The sequence below is a fragment of the Camponotus vicinus genome, unplaced genomic scaffold (assembly GCF_025532165.1).
Source record: "Camponotus vicinus isolate PSW18456_S1 unplaced genomic scaffold, iyCamVici1.0 SCAF_13, whole genome shotgun sequence".
Lineage (NCBI taxonomy): Eukaryota > Metazoa > Arthropoda > Insecta > Hymenoptera > Formicidae > Camponotus > Camponotus vicinus.
In genome coordinates this window covers 13,285,168-13,302,592 of record NW_028141949.1, presented here as the reverse complement: position 1 = coordinate 13,302,592, position 17,425 = coordinate 13,285,168, and the positions used below count along the sequence as shown (strand labels likewise).

The following is a 17,425-nucleotide window of genomic DNA, read 5'->3' as shown; positions in this document are numbered from 1 at the left end:
TATTGGAAATTACATTGACGCGATTCATGTTGATAGAATGTAAACCTAAATTCTCTCCCTCCCTCCCTCTCTCTCTTTCTCTCTCATGCAATACTGTATAATACATTCAATAGAATGTATTTATATAGTATTACACTCTCTGGAACACTCTTGACAAGTTCAATCATCCGAGATTGCATATTAAATTATTTTTATCATACTTATATTTAGATGTAATCACAAAGATAAAGTTGCACAAGACATATATTCGTAAAATATTGTATTAGTATTGAAAATTCTCAAAACTTAAATCTTGAATTTATTTTATTAATTGTTAAATTTGTTAATGTGATTTTTCTTATTTATTAAATAAATTATTTTTTTTTAAGTTTGTACAATATAATAATTTTTTTCATATAAATTTACGAAGATACATATTTTAACTATTTATAAAAACCAATCTTGATGATCTCAATCTTGATATTGTTTTGACAACTGTTTAAAAATCTTGCCTTGATCTTGTCTCGACTTTCGAAATAAAACAAGATAATATCAAGATTAATCTTGATATCTCGTGCAACCCTATACAAAAGGAAAAAAAATTAAGAAACTTGTTAATTTTTATTATTACTTTTAATCATGAAACGCTCTCTTTGAAATTCCTCTATTGGATTTTTAAACACGCGAGAAAATATGTGCGTTATGCTTACATTTAGAAGTAATCGCAGGGAAGAAAAATTAGGAAATTTGTTAGTTTTTATTAACTTTAATCATGAAATGCTGTCTTTAAAATTCCTTTGTTGAATTTTTAATCACGCGAATAAACATGTGCGTCCAAGAAGGATTCGGCGAGGATTTTCGTCGAATAATTCATCATCCACGAATTTCGGACTGGGAAGATTAGGCTAATGTTTGGGTCCGACTAGGATGATCCAACCGTGTTATGATTGAAAAAAATTGATAGCTTAACTAGACGAAATGCGAACGGGGAACTACCGAGCTTAGGTTTGAGATTAGACGCGGAGAGCGCGAGGCCGACGACACGAAAGATGGATGACGACGGAAAAAGGGCAACTAAGCAGCACGTCTGCTGTTGAAAAGCTGAAAATCCTGATTCGACTGAGCGCGAATGCTCGAGCGAGCTCGTAAAAAGCCCGCGGAACGGCCAGGAAATCCTTTGGTCGCGCCATTAACGGTGATTTCTCCTAAGCTCCTCCGATCCTCTCTTTCCTCGTCGATGTCAACTCCATTTCGACTAATCAAGCCGTCATTCACATCGAGCCGTGATTTTTATCGCCATTTTATGAAGCTTCATCGCATTTATCAATAAATTCGATTGTCTTAATCTTAATTCTGAAGGTCGTCAGTGTTAAAAATCCAAGAGACGATTGCTCATCATCTTTACCAAAAATTTTTATTTCAAGATACATTATTATTATTATTATTATTATTATTGTTATTATATAAAAATATGTATTATTATAAAATTTTAGGTTTCAAAATGATAAACATAGTAATATCTTCTTACGCATTATAATCTGTGGCTAAGAGTGATGCATAAGGGGATCGTGATACGCATGGACGGGCAAGGAACGTTTCGAGAGGCGTCGTGGAAGGGAAGCCAAGTAGCGGAACCGCCGCTGTCTGATGCAATTATGCATGCGTTTAGCGAACTTTCACGATATCGCCGTTCGCGAAGAGAGCCTGCGTGCCGTAAAGGGATCCCGATCTAACTCCCAGGCCCACTCCCAGACTCAGCAGTCCCGGATTCGCGGCCAGGACGTGCGTGGAAGCTGAGTTGAACTGCCTCGAGACGGTCGCCTGCACAATCAGTAAAGCAACTTTTAATCTCTCGATGTAATTCGCACGATTCTCGTCATCTTCTTCAACAATTTTCGCGGGCAGGAAAAGCTACCACCAAAATGGATAGATCTCCGTTCTTCGCGTTTTCTCGCTCGCGGAGATTAATGAAGGCGCCTCTCTAAAGTAACCGGATTATACCGACCTGCGGACGAACAGCAACTGCAACCGGCGTAACTATGGGATGCACTGTTGCTGCAGCAGCGGCGGTGAAGCTGGGATCCCGCTGCACGACCGCGTTAAAACCATTGATGGGATCGGCCGCGTAGGAAACGAGACGCCGGGCACCATCGGGTTCGATTAAGCTGTAACTTCCCTCGACTACATCGCCGTTGCGAGTCTCCTCCTGCACCTTGTTGTCGCCTGGGAAGAATACGTGTTTATAATACTCGAATAAAAGTTCCGCGTTCATTGTTCCATTTAAGTTTCGCGAACGGAGTCCCGGAAATTCTATAATTCGATAGAAAATCCTCTTTCTTCTTCTCTCCTCTTCGACAAATAACCGAATTAAATGGTACATCGGCAGGAATTCACTCTACGAATTTGGTAACGTCGTTCAGACTCAACTTCCTTTTGTTTACGAAATCCCTCTTGCGAATCTGAGACATCTCTCGCTCTTGTCTCGAAATCGAAGATTTAAGAACCCGGCCTTCTAATTTAAAGAGTCGAAAAAAATTGATTTTTTCTTTATGTTTCCTTAAAGTATGATGTTTGAAGAATATGTCCTTCAAAAAATTCGTAAAACTGTCATAGTTTGCTTCATTTGTATGTAAATCTGAATCTGTCAATTTTATAGAATTTTTCATCATAATTGATAAAAAGAAAAAAAAGATACAATGCAATTTACAAATACATTTGCACAAAATTAAAACATATAATTTACATCCTTTGCATGAAATGGTATAGACGCATAGGATTTTAAAATTAAAGTTTTATATATATATTAAATCTACTTTAAAGGATTGAAAAATATTTCTTAAATATTTTTTGAAAATATAATAGCAGAAAAATGTCTTCTAAATTTTATTAAAAAAATAATAAATTTGATAAAGTTATAAGATTTTGAATAGTGTGCAAATCTCCGAATGAAATGAGCCTGCAAAACTTTTTCGCAAAACACTGCTTTCAAATTGGTGTGATGGATATCTTGAAAACTAATGAATAACTTCAAATCTCTTAATGAAAACGAACACTGTTTGGGGATACTAAATTTAATTAGAATTTTAAAAAATTAATAAATATCTTTCTGATCAAGAAATGAATAAATTTCAGCAAAATTGAAATATCTAATTTTAAAACGATACTGTTTTGGTTTTCAATTTTCTCTAATAAAATTACATTCATATCCCAGAAATACAAAATAAAATTAGATTAAATTTATATTCATTTCAGATAAATGAGAAGCAGGAAGAAATCGAACCATATATATTTTTAAATATGCTAGATTCATCTTGATCAAAGAAAATATCCAAGATTTAAAAATAATTAGAGTTCTATTTAAATACCAATGAAAAATAGAAACATATGTAAAACTCAAAAAAAGTTCAATTTCTAATATACTTCAACAAAAATTCCTCAAAATTATCGATTTTTCATGCTATTAGAATATATTTGGATCGTTAATTCGCTATTATTGATTGCATATTTTCAATTTTATCGAGAATCGTTACATCCTCAATTACTAATATTTAATAATTTTTCCGCGCGAAAGATATTTGCAAATAAATAATTTTCCTCGATCGAAGTCGATCTTAATGCTATATCTTTAGATAAACGATCCGGATTATATTGCATTTAATTTCAGTTGTGCCAATTAAAATTAAATGGTCCATAAATATCTACAAATTGTATTGCAAGGATGTTACCGGTGAGACCATCTGCCACGCTATAACCGAAGCTATATCGAGGATGTGAATTGTAGTTTTCGGCTCTGATAACCGTCGCAGCTGGTTGCTGCGAGACAGCTACTGCGGCTGCACCTGGACCAGTGATCTCGGCGCGGGTGAGGGCCAGTAAGGTGGCGAAATAACCGATAATCTGTGCATCAAGAAGGAAATATCAGATATCGTCGACATGCTAGGTGATTAACTCAAATATGGTTTCAGCTAATATCGCTGATATCCCGATAGTCAGATGCATCGTAACAATTACATTGAATTACTGCAATGAAATATAATTACATTTTATATCCAATAGAACTTTATTTAAGTATATCTTCTCAAAAAACTGCAAAAATTAATTTATTAAACTTTTTATTTTATTAAACTTTTTATTTTTATTTTATTAAACTTGTTTATCGATTAATTATCTCATTAAAAAATATGATCAGTTATTATTGTAGCTTGTAAAAAAAGAATTAGCGAATCAACGTTTGTGGAAAATGTGTGCGATTGTAAATTAACTCGAGCGAAAATTAACAAATAATAATAAAATGTAGAATATTACTTTGTAAGACATGATGATCACCACCGGTTTGTGCCTTGGTATTCGTTGACTGACTGTCTGCTTTACACGACTTGGAGACACTAGATTTTATACCAGTCGTGCTGGAGACCGTCCCCGTCCTTGCATCTCTATATCACCCACCCCACCCTCATCGGGGTCAATACGTTTTTACTCTATGCGGATTATGGATAGAGTATAACATATGCCAATGTGGAGATTGCGATATCGCTGAAAATCCCAAGAACATCATGTGAACGGAAGAGTACAAATATATGATAAAAAAAGAGGGGGAGAGAGGAAGGAGAGCCTTCCATTCAATTTAAATTCTCTCGAGAGTTAATATTTCCTCAGTAAAATTAAAAACGGACATATGTGGAACTTCGATCGGGTAGGGTCGAATTTTTGCATTATATTTGTCTTTAGTGCACCGACATTATTTTCAAGTTATAATTAATTTTATCGTTATCTAACAAAACACGATGGAAACATTAAAAAATCATTACGTGCTAATAAAAATTTAACGTATACAAAGCAAGCCATTTAATGCATTCTAGATTCTACAGGAAATTTAATTTTTTTCCAGTTTTATTTTAGTAGGATAATTAAAACCATTACCTATGCAAGAAGAATTACAATTATATAAAATTGTAAATTTTTCAAACTATTTCTGATGGCATCCAAATCAAGAATTTAATTTCGCGAAAAAGCTTTCCCACGATTATGTCCAACTCTCAATTATTATCCGGAAATTGTTAAAATCTCCTTAATCTTTTTAATCAAATTAAACTAGTAGTACCAATCATTTGCAACACATAATTAATTTTATCATTATTTAACGAAATATAATGAGAGACAGAAGGAAACAATTTAAAAAAACTATGTATATTGCGTACTAATAAAAATTTAATATACACAATGCAAGCCATTTAATGCATTCTAAATTCTACGGAAAATTTAATTTCTCGAGATTCTCGAGAGTTTTATTTCGGTAGAATAATTAAAACCATTATCCATGTGTGAGAGAGAAAAATTATAATTATATAAAATTCTTTAAATTTTTTCAACTGTTTATGATAACATTCAAATCAAGAATTTAATTTCGCGGAAAGAAACTATCTCACGATTCACGTCTAATTCATTAATATATTATATAATATTCATAATTATTATGTTCATAGATTGCCAAAATCTTATTGTAAATTTTTTAATCAAATTAAACCAAGTCATTTCAATCAAAATATATTTATTATTAATACGACCACGAAGGGCAGCCAGTCGACCTGTAATCAAACACTCGATCAAGGTAGTCAAGCTAAAGTACGCGCTAAGAGGATGATCGTATTATTCAGTAGCGCTGATGTAAATCAATAATTGATGCCATTGCGACATATTGAGTAATAAAATCTTTATGAGTCGGGGATCATCGTCAGGCCGACTTTTGATCAAATACGTATATATATTTGCTTTATATAGGTCAAGAAAGTCTAGAGTAACTCGAGGATCCTCTCGAGGAATCACATGCTCACGCCAGTAACTCTACCTGCGTTAATCCACTATATGCTATATAGCCATGTACACGCGTGATATTGAGTGTCTGAACACTCGCATATGTGTTCGATCCATAATAGATTACTAATAGACACAAGAGATAATTGAACGGTGAACATTTATGAATATGAACATTTCATTATAAAAAATGTAATACTGCATAACTAATCAGGGACTTGCTATCCGCATTTTTTCATTTAAATTAATTAATTAACTCACTTGATTACATAAATTCGGACTTTTCTTTTGTATATAAAAATATATATATTTTACAGTTAATTATAAAATAAAAAATGAAATCGTTTTATATATTTTATATCCACAAGAATACATTTTTTCGATTTTCGAGAGCTCTCAATAATTTTGAAAATGTTTCATTACTTATATATTTTCTTTTTTACATCATAATATATAATTTATTTCATAAATATGTATAAAGAGAGAAATATACATAGAAAACGTCTTCAAAATTATTGAAAATTTGCAAAAATCGAAAAAATGTTAGAAGAATACAATCAGCAAAAATATGACAAACTAAAATTCTAAGAAAAATTAAATAAAAGAAAAAATAAATCGAATTTTAAATTAAATCAAAAGAAGATATTTTTAAATAGGATATAAATAATAATTTCATATATTGTAATATTCCAAAAACTCTTTATTATTTACTAGTTCATATTTATGCAAGACTATAATCCAAAAAATATCTTGCAATATTAAGTTTCACCAGTTTTCTTTTTTTTTTAACATTAACATTCTGTAATATTTCCCTTGTCTAATACACACTATACGGATTACAGCCAATCCAGTTCTTCCTGGTTCAATTGTTGATGTGGATGCAGTGATTTCATCAAATACTGTGAAATATTGTTTCATATCCCGAATATGAAGAAATTAAATGTTCACCAAAGCAATATCTGATAAAAAATGATCATAATATAGATAGATAAAATGGCTATGCGAGCGGTCTGTCTTTTTTATATTATTATTATATGCTTTTTTAAACTTAAAATATATTTTTACATCTCTAGATATCTTATGTATCATCTAAAAATTCCAAAGAGATGCCTATGGCATCTTATAATGATGTGTATAATAATTATTACATTAATTATTATATCATACGTTTTATTAAAAATCTGAATTTAAGGCCGATTAAATCAAAAAAGGAAGGATGTGGGAGAAATACACACAATATAGAGCTGTATGATAAACACTATTTTGATACTTTACACATTTTTTGACAGTGATTTCTCTCTTACACGTACCACCGACATTCCCAGTTTCTCGCCCCAGCACTCGACAAAAACGCATTTATATCCGATTACAATGATCAGCATTACAATGGAGGAGCCTTTTTACGCATTTCAAAACCGTAAATCCATGGTGTAAAAATTGCATAAAATTCGTTTAGAGACGTAAGATTGTAACTTCGTATAAATTACAAGTCACAGGAGCACCGCAACGAGAGATACTTGGTAAGCCTTATTAGCGAAGCATGCACAAAGCTGCCGTCTCTTCCACGAGATCCTCCCGAAATGTATCTGCTTGATATATTATACATATGCGTCTGCCAATTAACACTAAAGGAATTGAGTTGGCACGTTATCCTCGTTTGGGAAAACCCTATCCGTTCTCGCAAAATGTAGCTAATTGTAAATAGCAATGCTTGATATAGGCATCGACATGTAATCAACGGCAAGATTCGTATCCTGACGACAGCATCCGCGACTTGAATCAGAAAATACAAACTTGAAAAAAATATGCGCGCACGCGTTAAAATATTATATATACATTTTTACACGATGTGTGTCCAACACTCGTTTAGGAAATGAAAAGTTGAAGAGAAACGGGTCGAGAGTCTTCATTGAAATATGTCATGTGTGTGCGTGTACCTGTTATATATTTTTCTTTGTCACTGCATTATTATTATTATTATTATTATTATAACGTTGATACAGCACTTCTCGGTATGTCGAAAAGAAACAAAAAAATCGTATCTTGAGAAGTTGTTAATAAGATTAATCGCATTTACGTAATATTTATAAGAGGCAGCGAGTCACATCTCGTTAATTATTAATCGCATCTAAAAGTATATATGTAAAAAAAAATGGAAATGTCTTTTTTCAGAGTTTTTTTTTCTACCCGTCACCTAACAGGCCACTTCACGCAACGGAATATATTTTACTTGGTTATCATTCGCACAATTTTCCCTCTTAATATTTCAACGCTGTTAGGTATGTTCCTTCGAACTCTTAAATCTCTCGCGTTAATCGATTATAAATCATTAATAATTATTGTATACAATTATATAATTAATTATATAATTAATTACATAATTAATTACATAATCAACTACAAAATTAATTATATAATTGAATGATATAATCCTATAGTTACAACTACATAATAATTATTTTTCAATTATTATTAATCATTAATTAATCGATTCGCAAATGTGTAACAAAAAGCGGTTCGCAAGTTAATCCTGAAGCGGATGCACAGATGATTCGACTTTTTTGTTTAATATATTCGCCATCGAAATTTATTATTTAAGTAATCCTTTATAATGTAATATTATACAATTTCGATTATATGTGTAATAATATATTACAATGCTTGAAAAACAAGCATAAAAATTGACATATATATAAAAGATCTATTTAAAAGAATTATAATAGTTACAATAAAATTGCGCTTTTTAGATGCAACCGCTCGAGGATTAAACTTATGCATAATCATAAATTAGATTTGATTACTATTATAGTTTTTTTTTTTACAAAACTATGAAATATTCCGTTTCGCAAGAACATAAATACGTCAAAATATTTCTCAATATATTAATCTTAAACAAAATTGTATAGCCATTCAAAATTTATGACTTATTTATGACTTATAAACTTAATGGTTCTCTCCACTGGTCATATATGTGACAAAACAAAAAAATAAAATAAAATTATATTTAATCTAAATAAAAAAAAATTATATTTATTTGATAAAAATATAAGATTGACCGAACATTTACGATTCCATTTGCGAAACGGATAACAAAAATAAATCGAATCATAATCTAAAAACGCGCGCATACGCTTATTTTTATTTTCTTTTTTTTTTAACAAATGCGTATTAGACGTTAATAACGTCGTATAACTAATACAAATATATAAGTCAAGCGAAAATATTGAATAAATTAATGTCTTCAAGTGTGTACAATTTGCTCAATATCAGAAGTCAAAAATCTCATCGAGAAATAGTCTCGATGGTTTACACGATATATAAAACACGCAAAGCTATGCGTGAGACAAATGAGCAAACTATGCTATTATATAAAAGTAGTTACAGGCAACTAGTTATACTTCAAAAACACAATATAAGCGTAATTATAATACATATATATCGCCGATTTCTTTTTTTTTTACGTTAGAATCTTTTCAATATAGTATTGTCCTTATCGAGAAAAGTCAGTGATGATATTATTGATATCTCGCCTAAATATTTTCAGTTATAGAGCATTACCCTGCACTCTCGGTAATACCAAGTTTTAGGTATTTGTAACAATAATTTATGTCACTGTGTTATGGATTATTAAAAACTAGATATATGCTTCAAGCACTTTATAACGCGGGCACAAAATAAATACATTTCCCCAACTGTCTGTGATCCCCCTTACCCCCTAAGAGAGTATCAAATACTCATTGGTATATTGTATATAATTTTTAATGGCATTCGGTATATTTGATGAAACTCAACGAAATGTAAAGATCATATCGTTATTTCTAGGTATCGTCATTTTGCCTATGAAATTTTAATCAAGTCAAATTTGGTATTCGTATATTACACACGCACTATCCTCTCATCGTACACAACTATTCCCGTAACTATTCCCTGTAATACCATGCGGTCATCTTTATAAATTTGCGGGGACGTTTTATATTTATATAATTTTCGCTCAGGCATACAATATATATATAAGTATATATATAACATACGCAGATTTTTCATAAGCTACGCGTATTCGTTAATAAGCTTATAATCGAAACGGCGCGCGCTGATCGATCGGTGTGGGTTTTCCCTTTCGTGTACCCGGCGTTGTTCCCGACACGGACGTGTCGGAGGCTCCGGAGGGCTTCCTCGACAATTTCGAGGACGGCGGTAGCGGCGTGCTGGATCCACTGGACGGTGTGCGTACCCTGAAACAAACGATCACGGTATACATAAGCCAGTGCACACACGCACATCCACGTGCGTTTTACCTCTCAACACCGTTGAAGCCGCTCGAATATGCAAAATTCGGTATTGAGATGTATGTACCTTTTTTTTTCAGAATCAAAAGAAGACAATTTGTGAATGAATATTACCTAGCTTGTTTAATGGCTGTTGGTATGTTAGTTGCTGAATTTGTACACACGGAGCTGCTCCTGGCATTGTGAAAGAAAATGTTGTTAGTATTGACAAGTACAAAATGATCACGATCACATACATACACACGCAAGCAATTCATGAAACTTGTAAATGAAAGCGGTAACATCGAAATAATTATACTTGTTAAATTTTTCGTTGCATTCTTGACATGATATCATTAGATAAGCAAACTGTTTTTGTGAAAAACTATGCGATATAATATGCAAAATGCAAAACCGAATATTAATGGTAGATAGATATAATAATGGTTCAATAATAATGGTGTCAATTGTGAGAAACCCAGAAAACGAAAAACGAAAACAAATACATTCATAAGAAGGACGAAACGAGTGTAAGAAGAAACGGAAAACTGGTTACACATGTAAAAGCCCAAGGTTCAGCCATACCCAGTGGAATCGGTAGAAATCGTAGAATGGTTGCTTTGAGTCGACATATTGCTGGTGGTCGACTGAGGAGATTTTATATCCACTCCCACATACACGGGTATCCTAGAGCGGCTAAGGCATCAACGAGCAATCGAAATCAAACATCATTTTATTGCACGAAATATATATACAGAGTGAGTCACTAGAAATTATTTTTTTTCAAATATCTTCATAAATATCTGATTTTACTGCCTTCCAAAATATCTTCACAAATAAATTTGCAATGAGCAGCTTTTTTTAAAAATAACTATATATTTTTTTTACATTAATTCTCTCATTATTTGATATATAAAAGTATTAAGAGAAGTAAAATAATTCAAAAGTTAATATTTTATAAGATATTTTATAATTTATATAAAATTGTCAAAGCATAAATAGTATAAATTAAAGTAATAAATTAAAGTATAAAATATCTCGTCAATTTTTCAATTTTTGATCATTCTATCCTTATACTTAACTTTTTATGCCGAATATTGCAAGGAATCGATTTCATGAATAAATTAGAGTAATTCCATTTAAAAAAATATAATTTGCGAAACTTTTTGGCGCTTCCATTTAACAAAAGAAACGACTAAAATATAGCCTTTCCAAAATTATTTAACTTTTACTTTAAACATTTTTGTGTAAGATTAATATTTATGAAGATATATAAGAAGGTAGTTTTTAGTGACACTCTATATATTGTATATAAGTATACGACAAAAGAATCTCTTTCTACTACACAAGAAAATTAAACAAATAAAGAAACAGAAATGAAGAATCAAAACGAAAAGAAGATATGATCAGGGATTGAGAAGAACCAAAATGAAAAGAAGATGCGATCAGGGATTGAAATCAAACAAAAGAATGAGTTTAAATGTATCACCGTCACCACGTGTTTTGTATAGAAAGCGATACCCTACACCATAAAATACCTTGCAGCATTTCAAATATATTGCGCTTTGCATTTTGCTTATTGCTGTAATTTTTATAAACAAGCGAAACAAAAAATAAAATGATAAAGACAGAATGCAAAGCGCAAAGCGAAAGCCGCAAGAATCAACCTTCCCGAGCCAGTTTTATTCGAAATTGTCGATTCGTTAATTTGCTTTACCTGATAGGTGTTCCGACACCAGTCAGGGTTGGAATGCTCGAAGCTCTATGGATTGAGCCGAACCTAAAAAATGGTTGTTAACCAGATCCGTTAATGATTATTGAAATATTATAATCGAACGTTAGTAGTAAATGGTTAACACGAGATGTAATAATGAGGTTCGATCAATCGATATGTAATGACATCGCATCACGAGTCCCTCGAATTTGAGAACTTCGTTTCTTCATTTATTAATACTTTGACGGTTTTTTACGTGGTACGTATAATACTAAAGTTTAAGAAAAAAAAACAATAAAGAATAAAAATAAAAAGAAGGAAAATTCATTCAGTAAATAAATCCTTGATTGGGGAAAAAATAACATATCGAACATTCCTCGAACCATCGCTATCAGTTTAATGTAGGATGAGATGATACTAGATGCTCGATTATCGTTAATGCAAATGTTATGATAATCGGTCATGTATGTTTCTATTAAACACACTGATGCGAGTTAGTCCGTGATCTGTTTTAGACATAATTCGATGAAAAATAAGTGTCTCGCGAGTTACAAACCTGGAAGGCACCCCGCTGGCGGGGCTAATCAATCCTGTCGGGGTACGAGGTCGCGAACTCGAACCGTTCACCGGGGTCATAAGTTTTCTACCAGATATACTGTTGTGTCTACTGGACGTCGGTGTATTGCTGGAACCACCCACGACGGCCCTCCGGGGAATACGACTCGGAGTCATCGAATCATCTGCAACAACGTTAGATTAGCGTTTTGAAAATTAATTCAACTAGGGCGAAAAAAAGCCATAAGGTAAAATAGGGTAACATGATGTAATATTAGTAATATTAATAAATCTTTTTAAATTTGCCCAACAAGATCTGTCTATCACAAGTGTATTTTATGTTAACTTAAACAAATGTGGGACATATTACATCGTTTTATCCTATATAAAATATAAAAGCTATCCATGAATTTATTCGTACCATCCAAAGACTGCGTTGATCCATATCGACTGGGTGGCTTGCTTCCTTGTCTCGATGCGGGTCGGCTACTCGGTCTGCTGGCAGGTCGGGAGGCAGGTCTTGAGGCTGGCCTGCTAGATGGACGGCTACCACCTGCGGACATCGCAACATGGTAAATTATTTTGATCCGTAATTGCTTCCAAATTGTAATTTAGATAGCTTACCGGGCGTCACGGTGGATCTATAAGGCGTGCTGGTTTTCCTAGCAGATATCTTGAAGGAACTTTCGTTGTCGCTAAGGCTGTCCGGCGTCCCGGCGCTCAAGGATGAACGCGAGGCTCGCGATTGACCCATAGGTACGCTGCGAGCACTGCGTTCTCTTACCTAAATCGTAGAAGCAAAAACTGATAAATTTGACATGTAAACATAAGTAGGGAAAAGAGCAAGAAAAGCCATCGTGATTCGTGTTTCATCAACAGAATCATCAGATAAGTACTGTGTTACGCTCTCTGTTGCTATAAATAAAATTATAAAATTATCAACACCGCAAAAACGTATTCATTGCAATGCAAGTTATGATAAAACATATGAAATAAAATAACGCTTTTGACAGAAATTTGTTAAAGAGCTACTTTAGAAGAAGGAAAAAATATATTTTTCTGCTTACAATACAAAAGCATTAATTTTCGTGAATTAATTATTTAATAAAAATGAAATCAAATGATATTTAATATAGTGAAGAGAAATATTTGTAATTGTATAAATTAATTCTCTTGATCTACGATAATATAAGAAATAATGCTTTCTTTAATACATTTACTATAAAAAAGTCTACATAAAAAAAAGAACTATATACTATACATACACATATTAAATAATATTAGGATTCAATTATTGCTTGAATTTATTGAAAATATATAAATAAATGCAACGAGCAAGAAAGAATGTAAAATAAGTTTAATTTGATAAAAAATCTAAAAGTTTAACAGGCAACACAAAATTGTAGACAGCAGCTAACTGGTATAAGTGTACAGATTTGCGGTCCCTTACGCTTGTCGAAGCGCTATCATTGTTGAAAAAAATACAGAGATTGAATATATAATAGTATGGGAATAAAATAAAATCGCTACCATTTTTACCAGGATCGAATAAAGCTATACTGTCATGCAAACTTACCAGAAGAAGTTGGGAGAGATACAGTAGCTTATGGTGATTCGAGGTATCTCCGATCAATGCCACTACGCACGCAGTAATACAGGACACGACATTCGTTATGCATATTCAATATTCAATAAATTAACTACATATCTCCGATGCGGGTTTATTTTTGAAATTTCTCTGGCTGCTTGTAACTTAAATTTCGCAACTTCATCAACAATGATTATCGAGCACGAGATTCTGAAAGATGCACACGAGAATCGAGGAATCGATCTTGGAAAATCGCGAATTTATTGTTTAAGACTTATATTGCACATTCGCAGAAAATAAAAATCAACTAAGTCTCTTCATGCTCACAGGATAGATTGCAATCAATCATTCTCTACCGAGGGGCAAAGGGGCGGGAATTAGAGGCGTCCAAATAATTCTGACAATAAAATCAGATATATTCGACGATCAACTAAAAGAAAAGTCGATTCGATGCAAGGTGATGCAAGTGGTGAATGATGTGATAAGGTGTTACATTCCACAGAATTTGGCACGTGTGCTGCGAATCTTTTTAATCAAAACGGCATCAGATCGCGAAATACATTTATTAGACGCGCAAGAGATCCCCATCATGCGTTTCTTATACAGAAATTGATAATAGAGTGTCTACTCAAATCTTGTAAAAAAATTCCTGATATTTTTATTCAAAATTCCAGATAAAGAGAATATTTTAAAAATCTTTTTCGCGTGTAACTTTCTAAAATAAAATTTTTTATAATGCATTTTCAACGTTTTTTAACTCAAGAAAAATATAGAGTCTCTTAAATTTCAAGTGTTGCAAATTTACTGAAAAAAACTGAAATAATATTTATACATAACGTTTGCATTTCTTTTTATCATAAAAATTACGATAAATAATACATAATATATTACATATTCAATATTTTAAGACACTAAATATATAAGTAGAAATATATAATTTATATTTAATATATTTTAAATACATAATCCATTTAATTTGCCGATTATTTAAAAAATACATAAAATTATCAGAGAAAATTTTTAAAAATTTCTCAAAATTCTATGAGAATTTCCTGATTTCTCCAAGTAAAAAAAAAATTTCTAAAAATTCTAGGTTTTCTATGGAACAGACACCCTGGATAAGTGCAGAAATAAAATGACATATGTATGATAATAAATTGGAAGCTAAGACCTTTATTTCCAAGCCCTCCCCCCATTTCTATTTTTTATTTTCCTTCACATTATCCTTGTTACCCTTAAGTGTGACACGATTCTTCCGACATGCATTGATCGCATTATAAACTGCATCGCGATTAAAGAAGCATTTGTGATAGATTATGAATAATCGCTCATATTATATTATTCATAATCTCTGGACAATTGCTCATTTATCGCAATCTTTGTGATGTATAGAGAGAAAAATAGCGCAGAGAGAACAAGCAGATACAATGACAATCTACGGAAACGCGCAATACATCGCGTCGATCGACTCGAGTTATATCAAAGTGGCCGCACTGGAAACCCAAACTCAAGTGTGTCAGTGTAACAACAACATCACACGAAACGGCAATAGAAAATTGAGAAAAAATTTCGTTATTTACCCAATGATAAGAGGGGGCGTGCATGTGGAGGGGATACGAGCACGGGAGGTCCTCCTTTTGCCTCAAATTCTCAAATATCGGCATCAGCTGGCTCATAAACTCCTCCGCTACACCACAAACGAAAATCTTTAGATTCCTCATGCAATCGCAGCGATCGCTCTTTAAAGCTCTCACTGAGAGTGAAACATATTCCTGAAATATATTGCTACCATTTCCACGCTAAAATGACATGTATAATTCGTTTTCTTTGGATTTGAACAGGGTGTCTACTCAAATTTTGTAAAAAGATTCCCTGAAAATTCTCTGGACTTCCAAGGCACGTTTGTTCAAAAGATAAAGAGAATACTTTGAAGATATTTTTTAGTGACTTTTTAAAGTAAGTTTATTTATTATATAATTTATTTTCTAATGTTTTTTATTCAAACAAAGGAAAAATATCAACTTAAATTTCAAATGCTAGATTTCCAAACATATTGAAAAAAGATTGAATAACTTTTATAAGATAAGTATTTTTCCATTTTTTTGTTATTAAAAATTACAATAAAGAATTTATATTGCATATTCAATATTTTGTTAAAACATTGACATATAAACAGAGACAGCTACATATTTATAATATATTTGAAACACAGACTTTTCACAATTTGATTTATTAACAGACTGCTTATAAAAGGAAAATTATCAAAGACAAACTTTTTTTTAAATTCCCTGAGAGAATAATTTTAATAAAATTCCATTTTCCAGATACAAAAAAATCCTTGAGAATTCCAGGTTTCTTATATCTTTCCAGGGAATAGACACTCTGTCGAATTACAAATCGTAGAAAATTTTTGTTTCACACAAATTAATACAATTACTTCCATAGTTTCTTCTTAAAATTTCGTAAACAAGGATCGGTCATTGGTACAGAAGTTGGGATATGTTCTTTTTGCTATTATCACAAAACAACGAGGTTCGGAGGAAAGGATTTCCGGAGAAGATAGGCAAAACATTTACGAAATCGCGTCTCCTGAGGTTGGCCGAAAAAGTTCAAGACGCAGACGCGACGACGGATTTGTCTGGATCGTCTGGATCTTTAATTGATACAGTCGAACCGTTCTCGCAAGATCGACCGATATGATGAAAGTAAACAAGCGTTATTTATTCATTTCTTTCTAGCTGCCTCTACGTGTTCAAACAACGTAATTGATCTGAAAACTGCCATGCTCATGCGAAAATCAAACTGCTAAGGAAGTTGACGAATTGTACAAAGGTAATCGTACATACTTACGTAGATTGTCGACGACGGCGATGACGAGTGGACATTGACAGAGAGTTGTAAAAGTCGAACGTGCAACTTAATTTTTCTAATCTTCTAATCTACGACTAGAGACCGGTGTAAAAAGAATTCAAGAGTGTTCAACAGTTGATACAAATTAACGATAGAAAAATAAAAAAAGAGTACTGTGCGTGCTTCGTCGCATATCAAGCCGCACCTGACCCCTTTTCCTTACCTTGGTGATCGGTCCAGTATTGGCAGAGGATATCTGAGTACGCTGCAGCGTCGAGGTCGGACTCGGTTTGGACCGGAAGGCCGTCATGGTCTGGCTAACGCCATCCGCCAGTATGAATTGCTCCCGCAGCTCGATATTCGTTCTTCCCTTGGCTACAGTGTGTTGCGTGCACGCAGTTAGGGGAAAGGCGTTGGGGGATGCGGGGCATATGAGAGAAAAGGTGCCAGAAATAAAGAGAGAGAGATTTGAAATTTTCACAAAAAATAAAAGACAGAAAAATAGAGAGAGATGACATCGAGGTGAGATAACGAACGCGAGAGAACGATATCGTGTAGATCAACGAGATAAAAAAAAAATAAAAGAAAAAATGAGTAAATATCGGAACGACAACATCCGGAACGAGAGTTGTGAATTGTATGGAGCGGAAGGTGTGACAATAT

General features: G+C 32.8%; 2 protein-coding genes across 46 annotated transcripts in view; both read right to left on the bottom strand.

Moving 5' to 3' along the window:
* Positions 1-1,476: 1,476 nt before the first annotated feature.
* Positions 1,477-4,741, bottom strand: Cpr5 (cuticular protein 5). The gene is made up of 4 exons (XM_083086601.1): positions 4,285-4,741; positions 3,705-3,876; positions 1,985-2,202; positions 1,477-1,800 (listed from the first exon to the last, which is right to left on the bottom strand). The coding sequence occupies exons 1-4, from the start codon at positions 4,294-4,296 to the stop codon at positions 1,645-1,647; spliced, it is 558 nt and encodes a 185-aa protein (XP_082942727.1). The 5' UTR covers positions 4,297-4,741; the 3' UTR covers positions 1,477-1,644.
* A 2,288-nt stretch (positions 4,742-7,029) lies between these two features.
* The window catches only part of Shot (dystonin-like protein short stop), a 122,226-nt gene continuing 111,830 nt past the window's right edge, over positions 7,030-17,425 (bottom strand). For 33 of the 45 annotated variants that reach the window (XM_083087450.1, XM_083087455.1, XM_083087459.1 and 30 more), the window contains 8 exons: positions 16,986-17,137; positions 12,949-13,108; positions 12,746-12,877; positions 12,326-12,509; positions 11,773-11,835; positions 10,641-10,751; positions 10,191-10,250; positions 7,030-10,022 (listed from right to left, as the gene is read on the bottom strand). In XM_083087450.1, the coding sequence (XP_082943576.1) occupies positions 9,860-10,022; positions 10,191-10,250; positions 10,641-10,751; positions 11,773-11,835; positions 12,326-12,509; positions 12,746-12,877; positions 12,949-13,108; positions 16,986-17,137 (1,025 nt within the window). In that variant the 3' untranslated portion in view covers positions 7,030-9,859. Of the gene's footprint in view, positions 10,023-10,190; positions 10,251-10,640; positions 10,752-11,772; positions 11,836-12,325; positions 12,510-12,745; positions 12,878-12,948; positions 13,109-15,492; positions 15,600-16,985; positions 17,138-17,425 lie in introns of those variants that run through there. The other 12 variants (XM_083087486.1, XM_083087457.1, XM_083087448.1 and 9 more) reach the window with 9 other exon arrangements.

Coding starts and splice junctions, on each gene's coding strand:
- Cpr5 (XM_083086601.1), bottom strand. Junction 2,203..3,704: donor CGTGGCAGATGGTCTCACCG/GTAACATCCTTG, acceptor TATTCTTCCCAG/GCGACAACAAGGTGCAGGAG. Junction 1,801..1,984: donor CAGTTGCTGTTCGTCCGCAG/GTCGGTATAATC, acceptor CTGATTGTGCAG/GCGACCGTCTCGAGGCAGTT.